This window comes from Ascaphus truei, chromosome 5 (genome assembly GCF_040206685.1).
Source record: "Ascaphus truei isolate aAscTru1 chromosome 5, aAscTru1.hap1, whole genome shotgun sequence".
Classification (NCBI taxonomy): domain Eukaryota; kingdom Metazoa; phylum Chordata; class Amphibia; order Anura; family Ascaphidae; genus Ascaphus; species Ascaphus truei.
The window spans coordinates 129,184,005-129,209,663 of record NC_134487.1 but is presented as its reverse complement, the minus strand read 5'-3'; the positions used below and the strand labels follow the sequence as shown (position 1 = coordinate 129,209,663).

At 43.3% G+C, this 25,659-nt stretch overlaps 2 protein-coding genes across 6 annotated transcripts in view; both read right to left on the bottom strand.

The window, feature by feature from the left end:
- Positions 1–511: 511 nt before the first annotated feature.
- On the bottom strand, positions 512–7,323 carry NHP2 (NHP2 ribonucleoprotein). Its single transcript, XM_075600757.1, has 4 exons — positions 7,084–7,323; positions 4,613–4,682; positions 3,043–3,148; positions 512–1,503 (listed from the first exon to the last, which is right to left on the bottom strand). Exons 1-4 carry the CDS (start codon positions 7,229–7,231, stop codon positions 1,378–1,380), a joined length of 450 nt encoding a protein of 149 aa, XP_075456872.1. The 5' UTR covers positions 7,232–7,323; the 3' UTR covers positions 512–1,377.
- A 466-nt stretch (positions 7,324–7,789) lies between these two features.
- The window catches only part of BRD8 (bromodomain containing 8), a 38,497-nt gene continuing 20,627 nt past the window's right edge, over positions 7,790–25,659 (bottom strand). For all 5 annotated transcript variants that reach the window (XM_075600744.1, XM_075600745.1, XM_075600746.1 and 2 more), the window contains 7 exons: positions 17,993–18,229; positions 15,971–16,231; positions 14,695–14,891; positions 13,643–13,732; positions 13,371–13,439; positions 11,447–11,624; positions 7,790–8,233 (listed from right to left, as the gene is read on the bottom strand). In XM_075600744.1, the coding sequence (XP_075456859.1) occupies positions 8,180–8,233; positions 11,447–11,624; positions 13,371–13,439; positions 13,643–13,732; positions 14,695–14,891; positions 15,971–16,231; positions 17,993–18,229 (1,086 nt within the window). In that variant the 3' untranslated portion in view covers positions 7,790–8,179. The remainder of the gene's footprint in view (positions 8,234–11,446; positions 11,625–13,370; positions 13,440–13,642; positions 13,733–14,694; positions 14,892–15,970; positions 16,232–17,992; positions 18,230–25,659) is intronic.

The window sequence follows — 25,659 nt, the reverse complement described above, 5'->3', positions numbered from 1 at the left end:
AGGAAGTAATCATTGCTGATGTACTACCCCGTGACTGAGAAACATTTGACACTACTTTTATAGAATTTACTCCCCTGGTGTGGGGTAATTGATATGAATTTGACATCCACAGAACGTGCTTCAGGAGGAGAGATGAATGCAAGACAACACAAGGCTGACAATCCATTGTGCTAAATGGAGCAAATGACTTCTATACACTGAATGACAAATGTTTTACATTAACACTTAAATGTTTTTAAAACATTGAATATACTGAAGCCTCCATGTTATGCGTGAATCTATAAATACCTCATGCATCCACAAATTATGCATGAGCCAAAAGCAAAGTCCCTCTCCTGACTGCAATGTTCACATCATTACCCTTCATACTACACACCATTACTGATGCATGAAAGGAGACAGAGGTGGTGACTTACTATTCCAAATTCTGGCCAGTCTGTTTCAGCCTCTGACTAAACAAAAGTTGGCTGACACTTCTCAAAATGGTTTTAGGATTAAAGACTGACAAATGTTAACTTCAAGACCAGAAGGCTGTGGAATATGTTTATTTGAACTGTCCCTTACCCTCCTAAAACATTATGACAAGGATAGAGTAACAGGTTAATCCAAAAGGAAATATTGCCACTCTACAAATCTGCTCAGGGGAGAGGGGGAGAAAAAAAAAGGAGGGGGGGGGGGGGGGGGGGGAGAGAGAGAGAGATCAGCCTCCAATTACTTAACTATATGTATAAAATCTAATTGATGGGATATACTACATCAGGGGTGCACAAAGTATTTTGGCTTCGCACCCCTGTATCAGTCCCTGCGCTAGCGCCCCCCGAGTGACCTGACATCAAATGATGCAGAGGGTCATGTGACGTCACCCTGCAGCGTCATTTGACGTGCGTTGTCATGAAGCAGCACGTCACATGACCCCGCGGCGTCATGGGGATGTGAGCAAAAGCCGGCTGAATCCCGGTAAGTTGAAGAGGCCTTGCCCGGTCCCCTGGCATTTAATTTAAATGCCTCAGGGAACAGCGCGGGGCCACTGCAACCACCTGCGCCCCCCCCACCCCCAGAAAATTCCCCCGCCCCCCAGTTTGCACACTGCTGGACTACATAACTACTGTCCACTGTCAGTGCACATACCAGACTGCGTGTGGTAGTAAAATACTAAACTCCTTTCATTGTGGAAAAACAACAAAAAAAAAAGTGAAATCAGAAATGCTCCTTCTACTGACAGAAACAGAAGTCCAAGCTGCACACATTAAAACAGTGTGTAAAGACTAAGCTTGATATCCGCTCACAGCCTCCCAGGGTTGACGGTGGTTGCGCTTTTGCTGATTGGGCATTTCATGTTGGCATCTTCACACACCCCAGTTGACGGAATTCTCTAGGTCACAAGGGCAAAGGAAGTGCTTGCACATCTTCCACACAGTCATCAAAAGCTTCCTGATATTCACTGTGTGACTTGATCAGTATCACACAGGTTGGGCGTTTAGAGCCTGCAGCTGCACCTAGGTCCTGTGAACAAGAGTGAGGGAATTGTTATAATCATACCCACTGATTTTATACTGCGTGCAGCTGCTCATGTACAGAGCAAATGGTCACCTAGATCCCCAAATCTGTTACGTGTGACTTAAGTACTGTGTGGTGCCTATGGCCTTGGCCTGCACTCCACATCTGCACAATAAGTGACTTGCTTTTGAAAACTTACTCACCCAGTGCTTGCCATTTTGAAGTCCAATATAAAAGTAAAATTTTCTATTGTACTTTACTGGCTTATAAATAAAATAAAAAAAACAGAGATTAAATGGCGACTTTGGAAACAATCTCGTCGTTTACACAGTAACTTTACACCTATTTTTTTATTCTTTTATTATTTGTTAACGTGCTTTGATTTTAAAAGCAAGCATGGTCAAATCTAACATAAAACCCTCAACTCAATATTACCCACATCATTGTGGCAACCTAATAAAAGATCTTGACAATGGGGCAAAGCCGTTAAAGTTGCCCCTAGAACTCAAGCGGTTAAAGCTTGGCTACCCAGAAGATGAAATGATACTCCTTTTGCATTTCTATACCAAAGATGTTGGGATTCTGAAAAGAAAAGACCTCTAAATCATACATGCTGGGAAGTGTTGATGCGGATCGTGATTTGCACTGACCAGACCCTTATTAAAAGGTGTGTTTTCCACCACGGTTTTTTCCCTCTTCTAGGTGTGAAGCAGGAGGTGTTCATTTCTGACCTGGGTACCCACTGCTCCCTGAGATACTTACCTCCATAGTTCATTCCGGTATGTGCTACATGTTTAACGGCCCTGCGTCACGTGGGACAATAGGAGGCCACAACAGATTACAACATTGCAGCTTCCCATTGGCCCACATCATGCAGGCGATTTCAACCTATCGCTCGACCACAACAGTACAATACCGTCATAACTTATGGAGGTATCTTGTGAAGCAAGGGGTACCTGCATCAGAAATCAACATGGTACAGCTCCGGAGACCCTCTGCTTCCCATCACGGAAATAAATAAATAAACCTAGGTGGAAACGCACACTTTAAAGAAAAGTTAAGCAACATGGGTCCTCAAAAGAGCTACAGCTGAGCGACTGGGAAGCAAGCATCCACACTAGCAACATCTCCTCCACTCCCGATGCAAAGGAGGAGGAGAGCAGGCATGTTGCATTAGACAGGTTGTGGGGGCCACACAAAGCCCTTGGGCCGCCTGTTACCCACCAATGATTTAGCGGTTACTCTGGATCCTAAAAAATCTTTGGGGTCCATATTCAATATGCTGTGAAGCCACCTTGTGGTGCAGAAGTAGAATGGGACTAAACCTGCAACACAGGGAAGCTGCTTCACAGCATCTTGAATTTAAGAATTCAACTATAAAACTGCTAACATGATATATCTATATCTATATATAGATAGGAGAGAACAGAAAATGGGCAGCTGGAACTGAAAACATTTTTGTAAACACCATTAGATGGCAGGTTTAAAAGGGTGAGTATCTGGTTACAATAATCACAAACACCATGAAGCATAACGAATACTCACAGATTTGGACGGGATGTAGGTGTAGGGAATGCTGCGGTCCTCACACATCACAGGGAGGTGACAATAAACTTCAATAGGCAGCGTGTCACCGGCCAGCACCACAATGCTAGAATGAAATGCAACAGTCATACCAGTAAATGTGTGTGAATGTGGTCAGTGTTATGCAAAATTAAAAGCAGGGGACATCAGAGGACCACAGAGCAGCTCCAAGGGTCTCTCCGGGTCAGGTTAGGAGTGTGTGTTTTTTTAAAGCATGGATGTCTGCTTTAACATGTACAGCTTACAGGAGGGAGGAGTAGGAGAGGGGGGAGAGGGGGTAAGACAAGCAGTTCTTATCTGCAGTCAAATTCTGTTTAGATTAAGATCTTAAGGCCGAGTCCCCGGTGGCCGCTGCTGGGCGCACGACACACCAGAGCAGAGTCCTCTATGGGGCAGGCCCCAGTCGCCGTGTGTGGGCGCGCAAAGCGCGATCACGTGACCGTTGGACGGGAAGACAAGGATTTTGTCTTTCCCTGCAGCGACACGGTCACATGGTTGACTAGCAACCAATGGTTGTGCAGAGTCATGGCCGCACATCCCATCGCTACCCCTTTACCGCAGCTTTTACCTGTGCCCACGCCGCCAGGCACTCCGACGTGTGTGCAGCCGTGGCCACTGGGGACTGAGCCTTAACTGTTCAAAGGCTTGCAAAATGGCATGCAGATGTGCCCAATGAAAGCACAACTCACTATGACAAGTGTAACGAACATGTACGATATTATTAAGGCAGGGGTGGCCAACTCCAGTCGTCAAAGGACCACCAACGGGTCGGGTTTTCAGGATATCCCTGCTTCAGTTTAGAATGAGGACTGGAGTTGGTCACTACTGCCTTAAGAAGCAATCTATAAAGTGAAGCTTTTTAGGAAATCAAAAAATTGCCAATTCACTAGACAAGCCAAAAACCTCCAAATCCACTCAGTGTGATAATTTCTTAAAATGCAGCACTTGTCCAGTCTGGGAAAATGGTAAGAAAGCAGATGGCAGTGGGGGCCAAAACTAGGAATTCCTTTTTTCTTACTAGGGCTTCAGCCCAGCCACTGCGTGCATGCGCGTGCCTGAGCGACTGGTGGTGCATGCAACAGTTTCAGCCGCGACCTGCGGCTGTGCTTCCAGTGAAGAGCAGTAAATCCGATGGGGGGGTGACATCACACAGCTGGTTCGCCCTCATTGACTGATCTGCCGTTGTGACCAAGGCCTTGTCTTTTGGCAAAGGCAGTTGCGCATCGCACCTTGTGATCTCACGCGTCAGCTAGGGCCTGCCCCAAAGAGGCAGCCGTGGCCACTGGGGACCTAGCCTAAGGGATGGTGGGGAAGAGTAACATGAGACTGCTCTGAACTAGGGCGTCAACAAAAAAAAGGAACTCACAATTATGCACAGACTGGCCAGCCCAAAAATCAGACATTACAAAGAAAACGTGCGGCACGGGTTGCATGAAGTCTGCATACAACTATAGAGAAAGTGCACTGCTGTGGTTTATAAACCAAAAAGGCAACATCTTGCGGTTTCTAAAAGCAATTGACATCTGCTCACCCTTTCTCTCCTTTGTTAATAAACTTCTGCACTTCTTTCACCCCTCTGCGGATATGCTTCTGTTTGACAGCTGAAAGAGAACAGCACAAGAGAACCAGATGAAATATGATTTAGAACTATGGGGCAAGCTGTTTAGATAAATAGGCCAAGAGCAAACAGATCCTTTAGGTTTTAGAAACGTTGGTCCAATTCCTCATGTCTTCATTTCATTACCCATTGAGAGCCCGAGTTCCAGTACACATTGCTTCACAAAGCATTGCTGGCTACTCTGGGTGTCAAAGATGTTGCAGATAGCCTGAAAACTTTGTTCTAAGGTACTGAACCTTTAATTAACCTCTAAGATGTGCTCTATATTAAAAAGACTCTGTATGAGTCTAAGCTGGAATAATGCCAGCAGTTGACTGATCACAACGTGCAAATAGACCCCTATTGTCGGTCTTATAGTGTGGTAATATCAAATTGCTTATAGTGCTCAAAGAGTAGACTGCATCTAGCAAGTATGAGATATAGTACTTCCCTCTGACCGGGAGGTGATTATAAACTGTGTTATACTCATGTGGCAAATAGCATACTGTAATGTGTAGATAGCATTTAGTATATACGGAGGTGACAGTGAGCTAGCAAATATGCTTGCTCTATCCGGAGTGCAGAATACTGAAATAGCAATATATTGGTTTCATGGGGCTTCTATCCGCTTCTCTCCCGTGAACAAAACCCATCATGTAGTAATGACATGCGGAGCCTCTCACCTCCGGTATTCCAGCTGTGTATCACTGCTCTAATGCTGCAGAGTATTCATATGCATTCATATTCAGAAGCAATTTGATATTACCACACTATAAGACCGACAATAGGGGTCTAATTGCACGTTGTGATCAGTCAACTGCTGGCATTATTCCAGCTTAGACTCAAGAGTATTTTTAATATAGAGCACATCTTAGAGGTTAAAGGTTCAGTACCTTAGAACAGGGGGGCGCAAACATATTTCCCTGCACCCCCTACCGGCGGTCCTCACTCCCACGCCCCCCCCCCCTAACCCTCACTCACCTGCGCTCTGGCGTCATGACGTCACATTGCCATAGCAACGTGACGCCACATGACCTCGCGGCGGCATTTTGACGCCGCGTTGCCATGGCGACGCAGGAAGGACGCCACCGGAGCCTAGGTAAGTGAAGGTTTACAGAGGCCCTGCAGCTCCCCTGGCACTTAATTTAAGTGCCTTCGGGAAGCGTGCGGGGCCTCTGTAAACCCTGCGCGGCAGTCTCGCGCCCCGCTGCCTTAGAACAAAGTTTTCAGGCTATCTGCAACATCTTTGACAGGAGCTTATACTGTATGACTACAGGCAGTCTTCATTTTACTACGAATGGCTTATCCAACGCTATGCAATGCATACCTATGTTCATTTTTACAGCGCCAAAACGGCTTATCCAACGCTCTTATGACGGTTTGCAAAGTTATGTGTATATAATATATATATATATATATATAATACAGTATATACACTATAATATAATTTATGTATGTGCTGCATATCTTCTTGCCTGTGTAAAATATTTGGTGTATTTTACTGTTAAACATGCCTTCAGGAATGGAACCTTTCATTTAAACAGTGTTTCTATGGGAAAACCTGTTTCGCTTTAAGACGTCGCTATCCAATGCCATTTTGAGTAACGCATTTTGTTGGATAACCGAGGACTGCCTGTAAATCATCACACTGATACTTGTAGTCGCTAGTGATTTAAGCTAGGTACTCCTCCGATGTTCTCTTATTTTTATTCATTCTGTTGCACCATTTTAATGAGTTCGATTAAAGATTAATTTTAATTCTACACTTACAACCACTGATGAGTGCTATTCTAAACTGAGTTCTTTCTCTTATGGTTTATTTGTTCACACAATTCTCAGTATAGCACCTTATCTATACCCATTACCTATTATTTAGCTGAGATGGGGGTTCACATTCTTTTCCCTCCCCCCACCTTAACCGCGGTATATATACTCTGGGTGTCAATACCTTTTATTCTCATTTATCAATTGAGTGCAGCTTGTTTTTGTACATTGTCACCTGGTACATACTTTAACACTTTCGCTGCCAGGTGGCCCGATTGGTTAACTGCGCTCAAGATCACATAATTATTCTACCATTAGACTTCCCCAGGAGCACATGGAGCAGACACTATTCCGCCAACTCCGTGGCCCCTTACAACCCATCCCATTCTCGGAGCTGTAATTTATGGCAGCCCCAGCTTCAAACACTGAAGCAGCCATACTGGCTAACATTTGGGTTCAGGGCATACATTACTATGGGGAGTATTTCAGGAAGATGGTGGGAAAACGGAGTATTTCCTCTTAAAAAAAAATACAAAAAAATTCAGAGAGTCTCCCGTATAGATGCGATGATCAGTACGGAAGCAACTCCTGGACCAGGCGCCCAGCCCTTGTCGCCGAGCACCCCCAGCCCTCCTCGTTACCTTTCTTGATGCACTTGTACAGTTTCTTGGTCAGCTTGCGGGACGCCATAGGCTTCGCGATAGGGTTGATGTTCGCGAGCAGCTCCTCGTACGTCTTCTCCGGGGTCTCGGCCTCCGGTTCTCCCGGCTCCTTCTTCACCTTAGTCATTTTCAATCGTTATCCAAGCTTACACTGATCACCCACGTGTGAGACGGACACGCTGCTTCTAGTGATGGGAGATAACAACATCCGCTTCCGGGGGCGGCGGAGGGAGGGGCAGCAGCGGAAGTACGGTGTGCTGCTGTAAGCATAGTGAGAACACATTGTGGCAGGAGGATAATGAATACACCGTGTATATGAGGCCGTATAAATGCGGATTTGCATTGTGTTATTGCAGGATAACAAAATCCATTGCAGACTATGATCGTTGAAAACAATCTGTGTTCATTTTGATCTGCTATGTTTATATTTTATTATTTATTATATTTATATCACAAAATAGTAAAACATTAAATATGCCCTATAAAACAAAAAAAACAAAAACGATTTACGATAATGCAATGTTAAATGGAAATTAAAAATAATGAAACAAAAATTTGAATTCTAATTAATATTGTTTTAACATTATTAAAATACTGGTGTATTAAAACCCATGGTGTTAAAGGGATATTTGTATTTCAAAAATCAAGTAGAGGCAACATCATGTGAATAAAAGCCAGACCAATGTCCAAACAATATATACATTCTTTATTAAATAATCTTTTATCAAAACAAGGTTGCATATTACAAAAACATTAAAACAAGTGCCACAAATATGAGCTGTAACTGTCTAACAATAGTGTTCACAACTGGATTCAGTAAAGCAGGATGAAACTTTCCTATTTTTTGCACAGTAAAAAAAAAAACTTGGGATGGAGACCTCAAAGCATTTTCAGCGCTGTGGCATTAACCTTGTGTTATCCAGAAGTGCATTTTACACAGTGCTGTTGTCAAATGTGACACGTCAATGTCCACTGGGGACAAGAAAACCCCACAAAATACGTAGGTTTTTCAAGAATCTTCCGGAGTCTAGTACCATGCATGGGTCCCCGTACCTAGTCCAATGTCATGAGCCTATTATTGCGTAGTCATAATGCCACAGGCTCTTTTGTCCAAACGGAGACTTAGAACCTTTGAAACAAATATAACAAAATATTATATTAGTAAATACTCATGTTACTTACATGTCTGTTGCACTATGGCTATGCATGCCCTGCAGCACCTATAATATTACTTTTATGTTATCATTCTAACATTCGTATGGAACAACATAATGGATCCCAAAGACATGCTGCTCAACTCTAGAGTATTCTTACAGTCAAATATACTCGTATTATGAGTACTGATGTGACACCATTTGTCATGATAATATAATGAGCTATTAGGAATTTAATCCCTCTGGTGCTTAAGGGGTTAATGAGATACCGTTTGAAGTTGAAAATACAATATTGGGGTCTGGCTTGTCATGAATCCGTGGGAGCTTCAAAGGGGCTTGATTGACGTTGGGTGCGATAAGTACAATGAAAGGGTTTATGTTATGGTTTTCCATCACCTTTTTCACCCACCATAACCTAAATAATGTGTGGTGAAAACCAACCCAAGTCTTAAATTGCAAAGCCAGTACAACCAACCTCACACTGATGAGACCCAAAAAGGTCTAAACAGCTGTCTATGGTGAGGAAGTTAGTGAGGCAGAACAAACTGGAGGGAGTAAAACCAGATCTGTGGAAGCCCAAGGTCATTTACAAAATGTTCAGGGCAAAGGACATCATAGAGTCAGTCCCAGGACTCCACCCCAACACTTTTGAAACGGTGTGGAGGAATGTGGCATCGAAAGGAGTAACAAACAAGCATAAGGCCATACATGGCAGGCCATACACGGGGGCAGGCCATACACGGGGGACTCCCCATGAGGGCCAACAAGTATGAAAGTAGACTTAACCTCGTGAGGCACTGCCCCAGGTGCAACCCAGTGGAAAAAACAGTTCTTCACCTCTTCTGGAACTGCCCCTTTGCGCAGGCCTTGTTGAGAGCTCTGGAATCTGAACTAAGGGATTGTATACCGAGGAAGTACACTACGTACTATTCGGTGTTGTACTGACTTTTTTCAGGAAAACACACAGAGGACTCAATCGAAACCGGTTGGCGTCTAATGTGTTGTTTCAAGGACGTTTTGCTATTCGCCAGGGAACATTTGACCAAGGGGAAGAAGAGGACGTCGGTAAAGGACTGTCGCAGGCTGATTCATAGCCTGCTCAAAGACTATTCCATCATTGACGGCCCTGAGGAGGACTAAAACCCCTTCACCCCACCCCCCACAAGTTTTTTCTGTGTAAATAAAGTTTGAGATGATGTATGACACGTATTGACCTAAATGCATGACATATGTATAGCAGTGTTCGAAAAACCTATACATTTGCTCGCCCCGGGCGAGTGGATTTAACCCCCGGGCGAGTAAATATTGGCCCAAGCAGCACACGTTTGTTACTAGGTGGCGAGCAGATTTTTTTGTGTGGCGAGTAGATTTTTTGGTGATTTGTCAACCACTGTGTATAGGTAATGCACTATTTGGGAAAATATTCATAAAAGTTAATGTATGAGAGATATATGGGTCATGCACTGCGCCATTGTACATGTCACAGTTTTTATTCTTTTGGAAAATTATTTATGTATTGTTATAATCTTGTTGTAAAGAGTCACGGCATAATAAAAGAATTTTCAAAACAAAAAAAAGCCATCTGTGAGTGGTATCGCTTCTCGGCCTTTTGGCTAATATCAAGCGTAGCGTCTATCCTGTGGCAGGAGTAGGATGGACAGTGGCACACATTTGGTCCTGTGGCCTGGTCAAGAGGTGGGATGAGCCCAAGATTTCTTGGATCCATGCACCCCGGCAGAAGAAATCAAAGAGGGGGGGTCTTAATGCATTACCGTCTGTGTGAGGCTCACAGTGGGCAAGGTTATGCCCTAACGCAGCTACACAATGGTACGTGGAACAGTTCCCAGCATTGGACTCTGGATTCTACGGATTTACTTCTCTCATTCACGTAGTTCCTGGGCCTTCTGGCTAAGGGGGGCCGAAATTTTTTAACCCGCCTGGCCCATCAGGGCTGGGGTGCTCCGGCACAGACACGCAGCACTTGGTGTCCTGCTATGGTCGCTGTAGCAGTGCACCCACTTTAAACATAGCACTTACTTTGTGTTTGTGTGTGTGGAGCAGATACAGAGATGCAGTTAAGCTAGTCACCGTCTCTCTTCGGAGAGAAAATGACCTGGGTGAGTAGGCTCTGGCCGAAAACCAAAGTCTTGGACTTTCTTGTGGGCCTTCTGGCCGAAGAAAAGAAGAGGAGGATGTCCAGAACCCTGATGGAGGACGGCGTCAAAGAGCCCTGGGATCTTCTTGGCCATCAGGCTGAAGGTCCTTGGGAGGAGTAACCGGACTTATTCGACTTCGGGAGGATAGTCTCAAGCAAGAGCACCCAAGCCGCTGAAGAGGCTTGAGTTCACGGGGGAGTAGGTTTACTGGCTTTGAAGCTGATACCAGGCTGTGTTTAAAAGCTGTGTTTAAAACAGCGAGCATGTATTTTGTGGATCTGTACTATGTTGCTTTCTCTTTTTTCATGATATAATACTGAGGCAACTTCAACGCAGTTTTACCCACTTACTTCCCAGTTCTGATCTCAAGCAAGATCTCTACTGCATTGTGAGTCTAATTACTATAGGATCACTTTTTTGTGTAATAGTGTGCACTGCATGCAAAGAAGGGTTCAGGTTCCAGCTCAAACCCCATGCACAAAGTGTGTACCTTAAAACCAATACCAAAGTTTTTTTTCTGCTTTATGGTATCACCACCATTAGACATGAATTACAATCTGGCATCCACCTATGTGTCATTATATAGATTCTGGGAATTTTTACCACAGATTTGTTATTGATATTTGCACTGTATGATACTATACACCGGTTTTTTTTATTACATATTTTTATTCTATATATACTGCACTGAGCACGGAGTAGTGAAGAACAGCGCCAAGGAGGACAATTATTCTGTAAGGACCAGAGGGATTTAAACACCTAATATCTCATGATATTATCATGACACTATTTGTAAAGGCAAAAAGTATACAGCCTAGAACACACATTATTTATCAATCATAATATTGATTAAATTTTAAATATATATATATAATTTTTTTTTTTTTCATATCCAGACTGCAGGCACATATATTTAATATATATAGGCAACATATACACTTAAATGTCCTTTGCTTGATATTAAAGTGCTCACCCAGGACTTGCCACCTTAAAACAGGAACTAATACAGACGTCGTGCTTGCAACATCTCACCTGCAGCAGCTCCACAGCATCCCTCTGCATCTCCAGGGCCTTGTGGTAGACATGGTGATCAGAGCTGTTGTACATCACAGCGTTCTGAAGCATTAACATGACGTCACGCTGGAACTCCGCTGGTGTCTTAATCCGCCCTTTTGACAAGCCTCGCTTTATGGTGCTGAGGTCCATAGGCCTAGAAAGGCAGACCGCTTGAATTAATACATTCTGCAATAGGGGGGTAAGCTAAACTGACAATGTTTTGTGATCATTTGCATTTCCACACATAGGTCTTTATTTTATAAAGTGCCAGCTGGATTGGCGCTGTCACACTTTTATAGTATAAGGGCTACAGACCCTTCACATATGCATTTCTGTACATTGTGGACAATATTTACTAAGCAGTGCTATTGCGTGAGACAACTTCTGCAGTTGAAAGACACTTTATGGCCTGTTCGAGTAACTAGGCCATAAGGTGTCTTCCAACCCTGGAAGGTGTCTTATAGATTTGCATCACTTAGTAAATATGCACCGTTATTTATTTATTAAGGTGGCCGATGCTTGGAGAGACAAACATTTTTTTATTTTGCCGAGCGACGGCTGCGTCACATGCGCGGTTCAGCCAATGAGGGTGAACCGCTCACGTGATGTCACAGGCACGCCTCCGCCATACAACCCTGCAGGCCACGGGTCGCTTCTAGTACAGGCGTGCGTGACATCATGCGCTCTGTCGCGCGCGCCTGTGCCATGTCCGAGGCCTAAGGCCGCGTCCATGGCGAGTGCCATGCGATCAAAATGCCGTGCCTCTATGAGGCCGGCCATAGAGCGCGCCACCGCACGTGCAATGAGAAGCGCTGGTGCTCGTGATCCATGAGCAGACAAATACATTTGTTTCTGCCGCGCGATGGCCGGGTCACGTGAGCGGTTAACCCAATGAGGGCGAACCAGCTCCTTGATGTCACGGCCACGCCTCTGACACGCCTCCCGTGCATGTCTGCCCCATGGCCACAAATCACTGCAGCTACAGGCTCGTGTGACGCCACGAGCACGGTCGCGTGTTACCCACGGACGCGGCCTAAGGAAGAAAGGAAGCTAATTATATGGATACGCTGTTTCCCTGCTGCTGTATATGGCACTGCCTCTTTTAGTCTGGAGTATGCTGCGTGAAGATACATGGATAGACTCTAGTGTGTTTTTAAATCTTTTCTGAATGTTCATTAAACAAGTATTGCTATTTGTAGAGGTTAAGGTAGTAGGGGCCATTGAGCTATGTATTAAGCGCTTCAGTAGATACTTCAACACATAACATTTTCATCATATCCAAGTCCATGTAAGGCAAGAGCAAAAACATTCATCTTTTTGGTGCCAGTAGAGGTCAAACCATTAACAATGCATTTAAGTCTTAAATACTTCTAAGGCTGCGCTTATAGTGCCGGCGACAGCAGTGCGATGTCGCGGCAAAACAAATGTATTGCCGCCGTCGCCGCGTGCGCTTTTAGTAGAAGTGACGGCACAACGGAGCAATGGCTTGGTTGCGATCGCTGGAAGTCAATTTGATTTTTCCAGCGACCGCAGCGTGACGTCACCATCGCGTCGTTGTCGCCGGCTCTATAAGCGCAGCCTAAGAGAGCTTTGATTTCTTGTGACATTCAAGAATATGTATTTCTTGTCGATTCACACCTTTTAGAAATAGAATGAATGTGTGTCTTATTAACACGGTGGAATGTTAAAGGAATGGGACAAAACATTAAGAAATCCAGTGAGCCACATAGAGATAAGCTGGAATTAATGCCTGGTTTCTTACCTTACTAAATGACACAGATTTCATGTAGACCAATTGGTTGGCGTGACATTCAAGAATAGACACAGCAGAAAGGACTATTTATACTTTTAGAAAATGCTTCAACTTTAAAGACTACTAGGAATTCAATTTTGTACTAACCTCTTAACAACATCCTTATAGCCAGGAGCCTGTTTGTCTGATACTGGCTTCATGAAAATTCCAGCAAACCTACAAGGCAATGAAACCCAGCATTGAGCAGTTAACATGCTAAGCACTTGAGCAAGAGATACAGGGGGGAAAGGGATGGGACAATTTAGCACTATTCTATTCCTGTTACCCTCAGAACAGATGATGCTAATGTTTGGAATGTTGGTCTCTGGCTCTACCTCACATATCCTTAAGTGCATTCCCTGCTGACACAGAACACACACCTGTGGCTAGCTATCATTTTCCAGACGGGTGTCAGCATCTTTTTAAGCGTGAGAAGGTCTTGGGGTGATTTTCTGGTGTTTGAGTACAGCCTGTATGACAGTTTTTAAAGAGATACACTTTGAGAAACATTTGCAAGTTAAAACAGCACTTAAAAAAAAAAAAATACACACAATGAAGCCATTATACAAGCTCTAGTCAACATGTATTAGATACTTTTAACATTCAGTGATTATTTTTCTATGGAAAAATTATATCTTCTCTGTGCTCTTCCCATTTTTGCAAAGATTTACTTCCTCTGGGTTTTAACATTGTCACTAATACTTGGTTGTTCAGGAAAGATATTAAGTGTGCATCATATCTGACATGATGTTTAGGAGATCCGTAAATAAAATACTTAGAGGAGGCAGGTTTGTGGTTAATTGTGAAAAGTAGTGTCCTTCTGTTCAATTCTTCTGTCTAGTTCTATGTACTTATTTACATTTTCCTCTCTCCCTTTACCTTACTGCAGTCCTGATAAGCTATGATGATGACACCAATACATGTGTATCTCAGCACAGTACGTATACAACCTATATACTGTATGCTGATATGCTAAGGTGAAGGAGATTCTTGTGTGTGATGGTAATAGGGAGAACAGAGCGCTAGTACTTTTATTTTCACAATATTACCATTTTTTAAATAAGAAACCTACAGTTGACTTAACATTTCAACAAAAAGGGAGACTTATTTTATAAAGGCTCACTACCATACCTTTTTTTTTTTTACAGCATAAGTATTATATAAAGCTTTGTAAAAATGAATACAAAAGAGCTTTTCTCCAAAGTTTGATTTTACAAATTCACTACTTCCTTTAAGACACCTTGACCACTGGATCACAATGCATGAAGCAGGCCAAGGTAAAATAAATAAATGGCATAGCACAGTCGGCACACTAGTGACACATTCTTTCTTAACTAAGCATTTCATGTTTCTAACGTGATTCTATTTGTTCAAGTCAAATGACATCATTTCATTCCTAGCCAAGGCTGTGCACACTGAGAAGGAAACTCACAACGCTAGTGATGTGCTGCTGTGTGCAGAATCCTCCAGCCTCTGTGGCGGAGGATCACACATGGAGAAACCGCTCTCGTGTTCAATTACAGGAGAACTGATATCTGCTTCCGACAGGGACCAACCAAGCTGTTTAGATTCCCCTTGGCTCAAAACCATAGTATTCACACAACCTTGTTCCGTCTCTTGATATGGATCCTGCAAGGTAACATTCAGACAAGTGAAAACAAAAGTGGTGTTACAATCTACTTTTAAGTCTTAGCAGCTGTATTGGTCCTGGAAAGGTGCAGATTTATTGTAGATTGAGACTCCTTTTAATGGACCAAAATGAGTTATCCACAAATGAAATGATAGTGTTCAAATGTTTCACGGGTCTCTTCTTCAAGTATACACTATAATTTCACCTATGAAGTATTCACAAAGTGTATTTGGCGTTTTTTTCATTGTAAAATATTGACCATGTTTCAAACAGTAAAAGTATGGTTGTATCACATTTACTGGTGAATGATTTCCTCTGGTAGTTATGGATGTGGATCTAGAAAATAAATGTAAAGAACTGATAATGTTGGATACAACTTCATATATTTGATATTCCACCTTTGGATGAGTACCTACTCAAAATTGCAACATACAGTGGTTCTGCAAGACAAATATACTGTATTAGTAGATACAGTTGAGTGCTTTCCTTGAAACCACCAGAGAATATGACAGAACATCACACAGAAAGGGAGCAGAAAACATTTTTGTTCCTGTATTGATTCTAAAAGTAGTCAGCCTGTGCTCACACTAATGGACTTCTGTCTTTAAATCAATCCACTGGAACCTTCTGTCTTGGATATAAATAATATACTTGAAAACATATATGAATACACTTAATTTACATAGGAAGAGTATTTATTGGTAGTAAAAAAAAAACCTGTTCTGGCTGAGGACCCTAAGAAAAAGTTTGTGAACCCATGTTGTAGGACAGGGGTGTCCCACTCCAGTCCTCAAGGGCCACCAACAGGTCAGGTTTTAAGCATATCCCTGCTTCAGCACAAGGTGGCGCAATCAAAATGACTGAGCCAGTGATTGAGCCACCTGTCCTGAAGCAGGGATATCCCTAATACCTGACCTGTTAGTGGCCCTTGAGGACTGGAGTTGGCCACTCCTGCTGCAGGACATGACATACCTCCAATTAGACATGAAGTGTCAAATGGGTACCTAACGTTACACATGAAATTTGTCTCATTGTAGACCCCGTCCTTCCTTCTCCCATATGCAAAATATATCCTCACCTGTGGGGATCTCGGGAGAGTATTCTTTGACAGAACCGCACTGTCTGAAGTCTGAGCTACATCTGTATCCTCTTCATCCTCTATTTCCCTATCTGTGCTGAGCCATGTTACTTCTTTATGTTCCCTATTCCTGCCTGGAGTGCTCTCTGAGCTTCGGTCTTCACCCCCATTCTGTGCTTCAGTCCATGAGCCTGGCACAGAAAAGGAGCTCGCCACATCTCCTGGGCTACAGGTGGGTTGGGGCCCCATGAGATGCGAAACCTGAAGCCAGGAGAAGAAATGTAAAACAGTGCTAGTTATGCTTGGATGTCATTACACTCACAAGCAACAAAAGCATTGCAATCAAGATATTGGGAAAATGTCCGCCGTTGAGCTGATAAAACATTATCAGGGATGCACCATGATATAATTGCATGTCCAAACAGTGCAGAAAAGATCAAAACTATCTAGGCACTTTGATAAACAAGGGTGGTCTTATAGAAACTGCTTCCCTATACTGATTAAAATCTGCAAAGAATTTGATGTAACATATATGTTGTAAGATCCATTCTGAGCAGATCTTATGCTCGTTTAAGGCTGTGCTTATAGTGCCGGCGACAGCGACGCGACAAAACAAATGCATTGCCGCCGTCGTGTGCGCTTACAGTAAGCGCGACGTGACGGATTGGTCGCGATCGCTGGAAGTAATCTCTATTTGATTTTCCAGCGACCGTCGCCTGACCATTGCGTCGCCGTCACTATACGCGAAGCCTAAGGCTGCGCTTTTAGTGCCGGCTACAGCTGAGGATGACGTCACCCGTCTCTGTAGCCCTTGCGAAAGTTGTAATTTGAGTTTGGGAGACATCTCTTGCTACAAAGGGAGTGACGGCAGGTAAGGGGGACGGCAGAGGGGCGGAGACAAGAGCAACGGGGAAGGCAGAAACGGAGAGGAGTTGTAATTTCTGTTTGTATGCTGAATTTACTTTACTTTTACTTTAAATTACGGGAGGATTTACCATTTTAAAGTTGTTCATGTAGTGTGTTTCACTTGACAGACACACAAACACACACACACACACAATCAGGGCCCCCAACAGAAATCATGGGGCCCAGAACAAATGAAAGGAGCAGGCCACCCCAACCCATAGCGCACCTACCACGGAAAAACACATTTTTAGCGCGCAACTTTTACTTAACCCCCAATACATATAAAAATACACCCCCACCCCCCATACATAAACAAATATACCCCAACCGCCCCAATGGCGGTGGCCCGGCAGCTGGCGGGACTGCAGGGGGCCCGGCGGCAGGTCACAGCAGTTGCTGCCGGCCCTGCCCCGCTGCAGGAACCTGTCTGTCCCACGCTGGCTGCACACGCCGGGCCTCCCTCTCACGCTGGGGCGCTGGAAGCTTAGCCCAGCTGACTTCCGGCGCTGCTAGAATGATTATGATTTTTTTAAATGAACTGGCCCGGTCGGCCAGGCCCCCAACACCGGCAGTCCCCCCCTGTTGGCGGCACTGCACACAATCCCACAGACAATCACACACATCCCCCCTCTCCCTGCATCAGGAGAAGCTATCTGATTGGTTTACAGCCTGTCACATGGCGAGACCGTCGCTGTAAAAATCAAATTCTACTGACTAGAGATTCAGGTCGCTCCGTCGCACCTACTATAAGCGCATGCTACAGATTCAATGCATTTGTTTAGACACGACGTTGCGTCGCCGTCACTATAAGCGCAGCCTTAGAGTGCATCCATCAAGTTCAATCCTTGGTTATTGTACTAGCCAAAGAAAACATACAAAAACTGTACAATAGTCAATAAATACACAGATCCTTCAGATATTAATGAGTTTTAGATTTTAGAGCTAACCAAATTAAACATTGGCGTTGATACACACCCATTCATTCCAGAATATGTACGCACAGTACAGTATTTATAGGACAGGGTCTGGCAGTCTAACGAGCTGCTGGTCTGAAGAGTGTGGCCATAGGTCCAAGGTGCGTCTCATGGTACAGTTACTGATCTAGGCTTAATTTACCTGGTACAGGACCCGCATAAACTGCTTTCCACCTGAATGGTCTCCCTCTGCACTCAACTGTGCTTGAATATCCCCCCAGGAATGGGCTCCTTCTTTGCCTTCTACAACCAATCTATCTTCATCCATCCAGCTTGCATCCTCCTGCTCTGGACAGGTATCCCAAAAGTCACTAAGGGATGTGGTATGTGATCTAAATAGTGTCTCCCACTCACTGCCAAACTGCAACTCATGTCCCATCTGCACAGTGTTACAGAAGAGAAAATACAACAATCATATTTTAACTTTTGTCTCAATTTACCAAAAAGTAGTCTTATATTTGCTTTATAATTCAGAGCCTTTCTACTAAAACCCCACACCACATTCACAGTTCATTTCAATTATTTCCTCCTACTAATCTACAATTCGGAAATATCCTGTGACATAATAAAACAAAAAGCCTCCGGGTTAGTTACGATGCACATACCGTATGCGGGTATTAATTCTTCAGTAGATTCCTTTACTATGAAGCTACAATAATTCAAATTACTTATCCATTTATTTTCAAGGTACACAAATAGACAGACAGAGCCCCTAATGATAGCACTCTATTCCGATGTGATATGGTGATTCTTTAAAATAACTTTATTAATTGACAATAACGTTAAAATATTGGGGTCTAAAACAATGATTAAATATACCAAGTGTTACTGTCTCTAATGGATAAGTGTGTCCAGAAGAGTGTACATTGTTGGGTTAATGTCCAGTGTTTGGATGGTTCACTGGCCCTAGTATTCCTCGTATAGAGTGAACAGACTAGAGTACTTGTTAATTGTCAGCAGTTTGGGCCACACATGTAGTGCCCCAGTATTGAAATACATACCCCAAAAGGAACAGTACTCAGCTATTAACTTGGTATCTATCTAGATCAGAGTTACAGCAGTGCCACTATACAAACCAGTAATATATCCTATACTAGTATTCAGTACACCCCAGGCACAACACACTTGGGATGTATATGTACTAAGCACCACACACCCATCCTAATATACCACCAATTGTACAGGGAGGTGACAGTAATACATCAATAGGTGCACTTTGACCAAGATCTGTTCTATACAACATCTTTAATATGCTTTCAGCTGCAACATCGTAGCAGCATAGCATAGGTCTCACTCTAAAGAGCACTAACTAGTATTTCAATACTGGGGCACTACATGTGTGGCCCAAACTGCTGACAATTAACAAGTACTCTAGTCTGTTCACTCTATACGAGGAATACTAGGGCCAGTGAACCATCCAAACACTGGACATTAACCCAACAATGTACAATCTTCTGGGCACACTTATCCATTAGAGACAGTAACACTTGGTATATTTAATCATTGTTTTAGACCCCAATATTTTAACGTTATTGTCAATTAATAAAGTTATTTTAAAGAATCACCATATCACATCGGAATAGAGTGCTATCATTAGGGGCTCTGTCTGTCTATTTGTGTACTACGTTACATGCCCCTTGCAATATATTCAAGCTGTAGCGGGGGTACACCATAAGTTTCTAACCATTTATTTTCAACCATTTCCCACATTCTAAAAAAAAAATCCCTTCCATTCTCTTTTCTACTTTAAATTACAGAAATAGGAAGTAAGATAATGATGGTCGAGCTTTGGATTTTTCACCAGCTCTATTGTGTCCAAGCTGTACTAGAATGATTATGATGTCACTGATGGGGAACAGCATTACCAGGTCAAGCAGGCAGCATCAACAAAAAGGGCTCTAAAAACAGAAATTGGATACAAGTGGTCTGCCTGCCTGTGCTCTGCACGTGGGGATCTCCCCGACAGAGTCCCAAAGTATATGCAAGGTCCTGGGGGAATGAATAGGGCACCCAGACATTCAGGCGTTATCATAGATTCCCGAAGAAAGCAGCCCAATGGTCCTGCAAGCTTACATTTGTCTCACTAATGGGCTTATACCAGATCAGCCAAAACGAATAATTTACTTCAATGGGGAATTTCCGCCAAAGACATCCAGAACGTCCGTTTCGGCAGCTATAGAATAAGCCCCTAAATACAACATATTTCTACTTTAAATCTGCTGCTTTTTGTGTGCAGGTTATTATAGCACCATCCTCTACGTGCCCAAGGGAAATAAAAAAAAAGGTCAGGTTTCCACATTTGTTGTGGTTGGAGGCTCGAAATACAGCTCCTGTTCATTTAGGTTTTCAAAATCGATCTCAGTGATTTAAATACTGAAACTGGAGGAACCTGATCTCAGGTTATTGGGGCTAGGTAGCAAACCAAGCGAGAAACCTATTGCAATAAGGTTACTTGGTTCAGGTGTACGTGTTGAAAATATTTCAGAGTAAATTTATTTTGACTGTAGAAGGGCTGTAGGGAATTCTACTTTCTACCGTAACTGCTGTTCTGCTGGCTGGGAAGTAAGGATACCAACAGGTCTTTGACATGCAGGGAATGAAATGTTAAAGGTGAAAGCCATTTGTCAGTATCCCAGCAGGGCGAATATAAAGAACTGGGTGCTATATCCATTGTGATCATGAGAAAGTAAAGGCATCTGTTGTTGCTCATGCACCATGTACAAAAAACAGATCCTTTACCAGACTAGAAATCGAATGGCCTTTTCTAACCCTCTCATGCCCACAGAATCCCCCACTCTAACCCACCCAGACCTGTTTGTAAAAATCTAACAAAAAGGGAAGAAAGGAGAAAATTTAAACAACTTACCGTAATTTTCTTTTCCTGGAACCATGGCAGTGGGCACCATTGGGTTAATCCCTTCTCACTCTAGGTAGGACAGGAAGTAGACTTTTGCAGGTAGGCCATATAAGGCCCCTCCCTCTACCTGCACACTAGTCTTACGATTCTTCCATAGCTGAAAATATATAACTGATAGGCATTAGACATACATAGGGAGGGTAACTATGTGCCCACTGCCATGGTTCCAGGAAAAGAAAATTACGGTAAGTTGTTTAAATTTTCTCCTTTCCTGATCACCCTGGCAGTGGGCACCATTGGGACATACCCAAGCAGTGCAATTTTTAGGGAGGGAACATCAGAATAGACAACACCAGTTTAATGTCTTATCAGTTCAACCTTTATTAATACCCTTTACACTTTATTTCACTACAGTTTCTAAGACTCTACGTCCAAAGCTTGCGTCAGCTGATGATTGTACGTCTAGTCTGTAGTATTTCAGAAATGTATTGAATGAGGACCAGACAGCTGCTTTACATATCTGCCCTGGTGTGGCCTGGGCTTTGAATGCCCATGAAGTAGCCATGGCCCTTGTAGAATGGGCCTTCACCTTCAAAGGTTTATCTTGTCCTTTGCTTTCATAAGCTCTTTGATACAAGACACCATCCACTGTGCAATTGTAGTCTTTGATGCCGCTTGTCCCTTCTTTGGTCCCTCTGGGATGACAAATAATTTGTCAGACTTTCGGATATCTCTCATCCTTTCTAGGTACACCTTAAGACATCTTACCACGTCCAATTTGTGTAACCTTTCCTCTTTCTCATTTTTTGGTTCTGGACAAAATGACGGGATCACCATCTCCTGACTTATGTGGAACTGTGATACCACCTTTGGCAGGAATTGATGTATCGGTCTAAGAACTGCCTTGTCTTGATGTATGATTAGGAATGGCTCCTTAGCAGATAGCGCCTGTAGTTCTCCCACTCTCCTTGCCGAGGTGATTGCTATCAGAAACGCCATTTTCCCCGACAACCATTTTAGGCCAATGTCCTGTATTGGTTCAAACGGAGCTGCTGTTAATACATCCAAGACTAACGACAAGTCCCATGTAGGTACTCTGTTCTTAATTTGAGGTTTTAACCTTTTAACTGCTTGAAAGAACCTGATTATCAGTCTTTCTACTGCCAGATTTCTTTCCAACAAAACTGATAGTGCCGACACTTGTACTTTTAATGAGCTGAGACTGAGACCTTTCTCAAATCCTTTATGCAGGAACTCCACTATAGATACAATTCTTGGTGAAAGGAAATTTTCTCTCTTTTTCACATCAATCACAAAAGCAGAGCCAGATTCTATGGTATACTCTTGATGTGGAACTTTTCCTTGCTTGTAAGAGGGTTTGAATTGTTTTCTCTGAACAACCCTTCAGTCTCAATGTCTCCCGCTCAATCGCCATGCCGTCAAAGCCCATTGTTTGGTATTTGGATGGCTTATTGGCCCCTGTTGCATCAGGCCTTTTTGATCTGGTATGTGCCATGGTGTATCCACTGCCATATTTACCAGTTGTGTAAACCAAAGCCTTCTTGGCCAGTATGGTGCTATGAATATCACCTCTGCTCTCTCTTCTCTGATTTTCCTGATTGTTTTTGGAATCAGAGGAATTGGAGGGAACAGGTATCCCAATTTGAAGTCCCATTTGAGACTGAGAGCATCTGTAGCTTGTGCGCTTGGGTGAAATTGTCTGGAACAATAGTTCCTTACTTTGCGATTCTGGTGTGTCGCCATCAGATCGATGTCTGGTTGACCCCATCGCTCTACCAGGTCTTGGAATACTCCTGGATTTAACGCCCATTCTCCTGGGTGAATGATATTGCGACTTAGAAAGTCTGCTGTGACATTTTCTAGTCCTGGGATATGTATGGCTGTGATATCCGACAAGTGGCACTCTGCCCAACCGAGTATTTCTGCTGTGAGCTTCATCAGCTTTCTGCTCCTGGTTCCTCCTTGTTTGGCTATATATTTGACCACAGAGCTGTTGTCTGATTCTATCTTATACAGCCATCTCTTATTTTGTCCTGGAAAACTTCTAGGGCCTTTTGTACTGCTTTTAATTCCAGCAGATTTGATGGTAAGTGGTTTACCTGATTTCCCCAGGTTCCTTGCACCACTTCTTCTCCCATCTGAGCCCCCCAACCTGTCTTGCTCGCATCTGTTGTAATTTTTAACCAGTGCACAGGTTGTAGCGTTTTCCCTTTGACCAGGTTTCAGGTATCTTCCCACCATTTTAACTCTTGTTTTGTTTGTGGGTGTAACAAGATTCTTTGTCTTGTGTCTTTGTGATTCCCGTTCCATTGTTGCAGAAAATTGTTTTTGCAGAGGTCTCATATGCAACGCTTAATGTTGAAGCGAATTTCCCCAGGAGTCTCATGCATTCTTCTGCAGAAGTCCTGGTAGCTTTTCTGAGCCTCCTTGTTCGCATGGCTATGTCTAGCCCCTTTGCCTCTGGCAATCTCGCTCCCAGAAATCTTAAGAGCCGAGTGGGTATCCAATGCTCTTGTCTCTGTTTATTAACCAACCGTGATGTTCTAGGAAGGTTATTACCATTTTCTGGTCTTGTTGGAGTTTCCCCCCATTCTTTGATTTTACCAGGATGTCGTCCAGGTAAGGGTATATCTCTACCCCCCTTTCTCATCTCTGCCACTAGAGGGGCTAGAACCTTTGTAAACGACCTTGGGGAAGTTGCCAGACCAATGTTAGTGCTGTGTATTGATAATACTCTTGATTTACTGCAAACCTTAGGAATCTTTGATGCCCTTTTGCTATTGGTACATGTAATAAGCGTCTTTTAAGTCTATCGCCACCATCCAGTCTCCTGGCTGTACCTCTTGTATAATCAGATTTACAGACCCCATCTTGAACTTTCTTATCTTCAAGACTGAATTTACCTTTCTTAGGTCTAGTATTGCTCTGTAATCCCCTGTAGGCATCTTTACCAAAATTATTCTGGAAAAATTCCGCTTCCTCTTACCTTTTCTATTACTTCTGCCTGTAGTAATTTCCTTAAAGCCGTATTCCTATAACAGCTGGATTCTCAGAAGCTAAACATCTCTTTATCTTGATTTTATTCATCTGTTGGAGACTGAATCTCCTGGCTCTGTCCTGATGCCTTTGTTATTATTGCATCTAGTTTGCTGCCGAATAGGAATTCACCTTCAAATGGTAATGTACATAAGGTGTTCTTTGATGCTGTGTCAGCCATCCACTGTCTGAGCCATAAAGCTCCTCTTGCTGATACCGCTCGTACCATAGACTTGGCTGCTATTTTTACTGCATCCAATGAGGCTTCTGCTATGTAATCAGTTGCCCATTTCACCACTGACAACGCCTTAAGAATAGTACTTCTTTTTACACCCTTGTCTATTGCCTCTTCAATATTGGCAATCCACACTCGCATAGCTCTAGCAATTGATGTAGTTGCTATGGCTGGCTTGTAGGCTGTTCCTGCCGTAACATATGCTTTTTTTTTTTTTTTTTTTTTTAATGCATAATCCATCCTTTTATCCATAGCGTCTTTTAACGACGCTGCCTCCTCTAAGGGAATTGTGGTCTTTTTTACTATTCTGGAAATAGCAAGATCCACCTTTGGGCTAACCTCCCACTTTCTCATTTCCTCTTGTGGGAATGGATACATCTTCCCAAACCTTTTAGGCGTAATACTCCGGCGTCTGGTTGCGCCAACTCCACCTGAATGAGGTGCTTAATTACTTGATGGATAGTAAAGACTCTACCTTTTAAAGCAGCAGCAGTAAAAGCAGTAGTATTACTAGTAGCAGTAGTAGCAATAGTAGCAATAGTAGCAGTAGTAGCAGTAGTAGCAGCAGTAGCAATAGTAGTAGCAGTAGTAGTAGCAGTAGTAGCAGCAGTAGTAGCACGCCTAGCCTGTCAAAGCAGGCCAGTACAACTCTTGAAGCAGCCAGGACACTTTTTTTTTTTTTTTTTTTTTAAATTTCAGAGGTGCCTGTTTTCAACCTCCTCCTGTTTGGATTCGATCCCACAACTTCTTCCAAGTATCAGCTCAAACACTGCACACCCCAACTCTGTGAGCCACAAGATCACCATTGTGTTAACTCCTAAATGTCTTTCAGTTCAAAAACCTGTATCAAGGCTTTGATGAGTGGATCCACCCTTTCTACATCAATTTCAGATTATTCCTGAATATCTTGATCTGATGAATCCATTTCATTCTCTGACACATGAAAACAATCACTTTCAGACCCATATGATGAAAAACCTTTCCCCTTATCCAGACTGGTCTGGGATATAGATCTTTCCTGCGCAGGGTTAACAGCTTGCTGCACTGCCGCATCAACTCTCCTCCTTCATCAATAAAGAAAATGCTCATTTGTTCACTGGTATCACCTGCAGGTGTCTTAAGACAATCTTCACATAATTACTTCCCTATTAGGGCTGGTTTCTCACAAGCTGAACACCATTTAGTTTCTTAGCAACCTTCATTTATGTTGCAGGGATTCCCCCGTCCCTTTTGAAGATCCTGCTTCTGGGAGGGTAACCACTGAACTAATTTATAAAAACAAAATAAATGCTAAACATACACCCTAATGTATATATATATATACCATCTCTCTTTTCCCATTGTAGAACTAAACTAAGGACTCACCTAGTCTTGGGAACTGATGTTTTGGGTGTCTCCATTCTTGCGTCCATATCCAGCACTTGGCTTCTCCCTGCTGAGCGTTCCATGCTGCAGCTTCACTCACACATACATCGTGTGGCCGTCGCATCCGTGACGTCATCAAGTGCTCGTGCTCATGCACCCGCGCGGCTCGCGTGTCCCTGCACGCACTTGCCGGCCTGCACGCGCGCGCTCCCGAGCGGCTACGTGCCTTGTACCCTTCACCGCAGTATCCTGCGGTCCTCTGAACCTCCTCGGTTTCCCGCGGCTTCCTGGGGTA